At 40.4% G+C, this 6,128-nt stretch overlaps 1 protein-coding gene across 1 annotated transcript; it reads right to left on the bottom strand.

Moving 5' to 3' along the window:
• Positions 1-1,995: 1,995 nt before the first annotated feature.
• xbp1 (X-box binding protein 1) lies at positions 1,996-5,074 on the bottom strand. The gene is given in 6 exon segments (XM_087789685.1): positions 1,996-2,835; positions 3,068-3,175; positions 3,178-3,237; positions 3,325-3,441; positions 4,386-4,482; positions 4,765-5,074. Coding segments are annotated over 6 exon segments (1,167 nt in total). The 5' UTR covers positions 4,986-5,074; the 3' UTR covers positions 1,996-2,271.
• Between the last annotated feature and the right edge of the window lie 1,054 nt (positions 5,075-6,128).

Here is a 6,128-nt window from a genome sequence, read left to right as displayed (position 1 = left end):
CTGATCTTCAAAAACTGACGTTTGTTGCTCACTGTGGGAGGAAACCAAAGTCACCTCAAATACTTTAACTACAAACTACACACAAACAACCCCGGAGACATATTGAAAACTTTGAGAAACATTCTGAAAAACTTAAGTGTGTGTCGAACTGCGAAATCTGACCGAGCTAATAATTTGACGTTGTCTGTAACAGCCTGAAACACCTTGAGTTGAAGCTAACGGCTAATGCTAATTATTATTTTTAATTTATTTAATTTTTATTCTGAAAATAAAAAAGTTGATGACAACAAATGGAAAAGTTGACTCTGTTGTGATTTTATTTTTAAATAAATATTAAATAATTATTATTTATATTTGTTTTCGTTTTTAAGTTGGCATTCATACATTTATTGTTAAAAAATATATTTTTTTATCGAATTACATTTTTTATGAAATATTAAAATAAAATGTAATGCGTTTTCTAGTAAAATACAACATTCTTAATAATAATAAACACGTTTTTATATTTTATTAAGCACAAACCACTCTTTTTTAAACTCTTCTAACTCCAGAAATAATCAGAAAATGTTTAAAATAACGATGTATCAATGCAATAATAAATAAATATTATTAATTGAATTTCTCTATCAATATTTGTTGATTTCTTTTCTTCCAACTTTTTCACTTTCACATCTGCTTTCATCAGATTTTCTATCATTTTTTGAATATCGTTGTCAACTACAATCAACAGAAAGTTTCAACTAATAATATATCATTAACTTTATAATACTTTTCAATAATAATATAATTAACTTTATAATTAAGTTTGTTTAAACACTGTTTTGTGTGTCTGGCAGTCAGAACGATCCAATCAGTTCTTTCAACAACAGCTTTTGTTAGTCGGACGTCGTCACAGCAGTGAAGGAGCAACTGTGATCTCTTTGTGTCGTGGATCAGGGCCTGCAGGGCGAAGGGTGTGACCCCACTATTACACCCCCCCACAACCCACACACACCCTCTCCATCCTCCCAAACCTTCTCCCCCTGCAGGTCCACAACACCCAACACGTCCTCCACTGACCCACTTCTCTTGTGGAGACAGTTTGGTAAAGGAGTCGGTGCCAGGAAACAGTTGCAGAGTTACGTAAGAGTTCCTGGAAATATGAGGCTACACTTACGCAACACACACACACACACACACACATGCAGCGACAGGGAAGTATTTTTTTCTTTTTAACTTCTCGGAACAAACGAGACAAAAGTTGTAGTAGATAACGTTGATTCTTCTGAAACTCTGGTAGACACAAAAGATAATCGTGAAAAATCCTTCGTCAGCACTTTCGGATCATTCTTGACCCTAAAAAAAAATTTGGACACTTCACTCATTTTATGAAGTGTACTCAAGTAAAGTACTAAGGTATATGGATTTGTAGTGTCCTCATTTAATACTTATATTTGAACATCCAGTGCACTAGGTTCACACTGACTACCTTATACTCAGGACAATAGTATAATAGTTTAGTTTACAGTAGTATACTTCAAGTATACTCATAGTTACTCTGATATACTTACTTTGCCGTTTACGTGAAATGAAACACGAAGTGTCCGAAAGTAACGACCAAACAAAAACATGTTTTAAATGTGAAGCTTTGACACTAACGTAGACTCAAATGAATACCAATAATATACTTTTAAAAACTACTTAATTCTTCTTAACTTCACAAATTCCCGATATTCCGGAGCTGCATTTTCAGGACTGATCTTTGACCTCGTCTGGAATGCGACTTCCTGGACGACATCACGAGTCTTGCAAACTCGATGACCTAGAAAAGATGGAGATCTGGGGAAACTAGGATTTGTGTTGTCATCGTCACAGTGGCTTGTCAATCCCAGCTACACAGGGTGAGAGACATCATAAAAAAAAAATTAAAAAAAGTATTTTGGTGACCTGTGATTCATCTGTGTCATGGCTAGCCGGGGCACCAGGGTGGAAACGAGTCTACGAAGGACGAGACGATGCGATGCAAAACTTTTTTAATGCTGTAATTGCGACTACAAGAAGAGCGACAGTAGTTAGAAGCTTTAGTTTTTACATGCGTACGTACATACAGAGACTCCGAAGCAGAATACAAATAAATAAAATACTTAAATGTTGAGGGTCCCTCTCTCTCCCCCCCCCTTTTGGGAACGTCTGGACTGAAGAGACCTGCAGATTAATGGTGAAGCTGGCAGGAATTAAGTGGCGGTACAAAGGTTTGATGGACGAGGGTCTATACACGGTATATAAAGGTCTTCAGACGCTGATCAACTGGGGGAAGAGTTCGTTGGCGAACATGTCCTCCCAGCTGCTCTCGGAGCAGAGGGGCGACGACATGTTGCTGAACGGGGAGGGGGACCCTTCGTATCCGGAGTCGCTGAACGTGTCCGCAAGGCACGCTTCCTTGTCCAGGCCGCCGAGGGCCAGCGGGGAGGAGTCGGCGGAGAAGACGTCGCCCGCCGGGGCGTCGCGGCCCCGGATGACCACCTCCTCCGGCTCGTCCTTCACGCAGACCTCCACCTCCTCCACGGCGGCGAAGGACGCCACGATGTTGTCGTCGTCGTCGCCGCCCTCCGAGTCGCTGCAGTGCCCGTCCTCGCTCGGCTCCTCCACGGGCTTCGTGTAGATGTGGTCGAAGTGGATCAGTTCATTAAGGGCCTCCAGCTTAACTGGTGAGGCCCCCACAGGCGCAGGTGCGGCGGGAGGTACTGGGTCCCCCCCTCCGACCAGGAGCACCGTCGGCTCCTCGCACTCCTGCTCACATGACTTGAGGAACAGCTCTGGGCTAATGATGTCCAGAAGGCCCAGGAGGAGATCAGACTGAGGAGGGAAGAAGGGACGCATTAGACCCACGATCATGTGACCTTCATGTGTGTCAAGGTTTTCTTTGATAAAAACATGTTAAACAAAAGTCGCATGACTTGATTTTTCCATTTTAGGTATTCATATGATGACGTTTCACTAACATAATATACAGATATATAATTATTTACTGGTTTAATCAAATGTAAATCATGATATCATTCCATTATAAGACTATTATGAGACTCACCTCAGAGTCTGAAGAGTCAGGACCATCTGTATCCATTGGGAGGTCTTCAGGTTTAGGAAGTTCTGGGCCTGCACCTGCTGCGGAGGCACACGTAGCCTGAGTGCTGCGGACTCAGAAGACCCGATCCCTAAACCTGCTTCGTTCCCAGTGGACATCAACACCTGCTGCACCTGTTGAAAAACGAGAGACCGGTTAAGAGTCGGAACCTCTTTGGGACTCGGCGACCGCGTCTTCGCTTCTCTTCACGACCGCCTCACCTGTTCCTTCGACTCCAGCGCGTCCAAGCCGAGTCTCTGTCTCAATTCTTCGTTCTCTGTCTGGAGCCCGTTCGTCTTTTCCAGAAGTCGCAAGTTATCGATGAGGAGATTCTGGTTCTGGAAAGAGAGAGAACATGTCGGGTCAAGACTCGGAACCTTCAAAAGCAGAAGTGTCGTCTGATACTGAAACGGCTCTGGAGATGCAAAGGAAGTCAGTTGAAGGAAACTTGATTAAATTTACATTCCGACTGAGCTGGTCGACGGGTCAAAGTTAAAATTCTCGTTTGGTTCCACTCCCTAATCTGCCGTTGAGCAAACAGAACCATGAGTGCGTCACACTTTACCAGTCAGACTTGTTTAAATACTGACGGGAAATTCTGTCTTCTTTGAAAAAAGTACTATTTGCAGAACAAACACGTGAACCACTTCTTTTTTTTTAATCTTCTTTCCCTTTGAAGCAATATGTAGAATATTGACGATAAGAAAAGGTGTATATTTAGTCTTGAACCATCAACCAAAAACATCTCATTTCATTTTTAAATAGTTATTATTTATTTTAATTCTCCCCAAAAAAATAGAATATCTTAAATAATTACAAGCGACTGTAGTCGCATTTGGAATAGTTTTTTTTATTTTCTACTGATAAATATAGTTTTTCCGCATTAATGTTGCCATAAACGTACGTAGTTTTAAAAAAAATAAATAAAAATGATTGAATTATTTGTGATTGTGTTGAAAAATTCTTATTAAGTAGTAATTACAGTGTTATTACATGTGACGTACATTTTACGTTTCGACGGGAAAATAGCAGTGATATACCTTCTTCTTTTTTTTTTAAACCAAATTAATATAATTAATTTTCCTGTTTCAATACGTTTACTGTGTTGACACAAGTGTCGTAAGAAAACCTCCTCTACAAATATATAATAATTTTCCTTAAATATTTGCACCACATTCGTCACATTCAAGCGCCGGAAGGTTGTTTGTACAGCGACAAGTTCAAAAGCTTCTCCCGTCGCTCTTTTATGGTGTCACATGACTTAAAGAGTAGCTCCAGGTACCTCCAGCTCCAGCTCCAGAACCTGCTGCTCCAGTTCCCCCATTTTAGCCTTTTTTCTGTCTCTGGCGGTCTGGGCCGCGACTCTGTTCTTCAGCTTCCTGCGCGGAGAGAAAAAAAAAAGAGGATGAAGATGATGATGATGAAGATCTTCATCTTCTGTCAAGTTACTACTGTCGGCCATGTTGATGCCACGCAAGCAAGTGGATCCGGGATTTACGACCCGAGAGATTAACATCGATAATCCAGCAATAATTTAATCTTTCAACTGCTTTTGTTCCAAGGGGTCGATATCTGGGCGTAGCCCCCCCCCCAGGGCCAGAACAAGAAAAAAAAAGAAGAAAAAAAAAGGGGGATTTAAAGATGGCGACTTTTAAACCGACCTTCGCAGAGCCTTCTCTTCCGGGCTCAGGTGCGTCAACCGCTGCCTCTTCCGCACCGGCGGCCCCGCGGAGGTGCTGCACTCGGAGTCCGAGGACGCCTGGCTGGCGGAGGACGGCAGGACGACGGAAATGGGCCGACTGAAGCTCGACTCCAGGCCGCTCTGTTTCCCCGCGATGAGGAGCAGCTTGTGAGCTCCGCCCGCTGTTGCTACGACCACCATGTTTGTATAATCCTGACGCCGGGTATCCTTGTGTGTGTGACGCGGGGGCTCGGTTACCTTCCCCGGCTGCTCTTCTGACTGAGGGAGGAAGAGGCTGCGGAGCGTTTTCTAGCGTCGTGGTGACATCTGATTGGCCGACGGTGGCGGTGACGTAGGTACAGAGACTCACCACTGATTGGCTAAAACGAAGACAGTATTTGAAGTTTCGCTCCGCTTGCATCAGTTGTTTTTCTGGTTAAATGAAAATAATGGGGTTTTTTTTACGTGTAGTATTAGAACTTTTTTAAGGGCTTTATTTGCTTCTGCACAAATGATCTATTTTCTCCATTGAAAATAAGGCAATGGAAATTAAAAATAAAATGCGATTATAACTGATTAAGGGGGAATTTTACAATAAAATCGAATTATTTTCTATATTAACCGATAAACTCACGTCACCTGACATAATCTCCACTTTATTTCATTGAAATATATATTTTGATTATTTCAACCCATTTTTCTTTCTTTTTTTTCATGCAACCATTTCTTTATTCAGTTAAAAAACTTCTCTGTAATGTTATTAGTATTTACATTTAATTCATATTCATCAGTAGTTATCAATATTTTCTCGATTGATTGATTGATTGATACACATTCATTCATCCCTCATTGATAACATGTGAGTATTTCACAAAAGAAGAAAAAAAAATTAAACATACATAATCGCATTATATTAAGACATACAGTACACATATTAAAATTAACGAAAATAAAATGAATAAGCAAAATAATAATAAGAACAAATGAAATAATAATTAATCAAAATGAAAAAGTAATAATACAAATCTTAAGATAAGATAAACACAATAATAAACCAAATAAGTGAAACAAAAAAACAGTGCACAGAAGTACAGAAAATGTCGTAATTAAATATAATTATTAGTATTTCGTTTAATGTAATAGTCTAAAGTAGGAAAAGTATTACATTAAACTCAATAACTGAGTCACCAGTTGCACCATCTTGGAAAAAATCCCTTCTTTTTTTTCACTCTCGTTGTTGTTGTTCTGACAACTTTGCCAAGATTCCAGGATTCAGTTGCATGCTGGGAATTTACAACCTCGACAAACAGCTCTTGGGCAATAAAAGTTCAAAAGGTCAAAGTC

The sequence above is a fragment of the Callionymus lyra genome, chromosome 1 (assembly GCF_982586985.1).
Source record: "Callionymus lyra chromosome 1, fCalLyr1.hap1.1, whole genome shotgun sequence".
NCBI lineage: Eukaryota > Metazoa > Chordata > Actinopteri > Syngnathiformes > Callionymidae > Callionymus > Callionymus lyra.
This window is presented reverse-complemented; position numbering and strand designations above follow the sequence as displayed.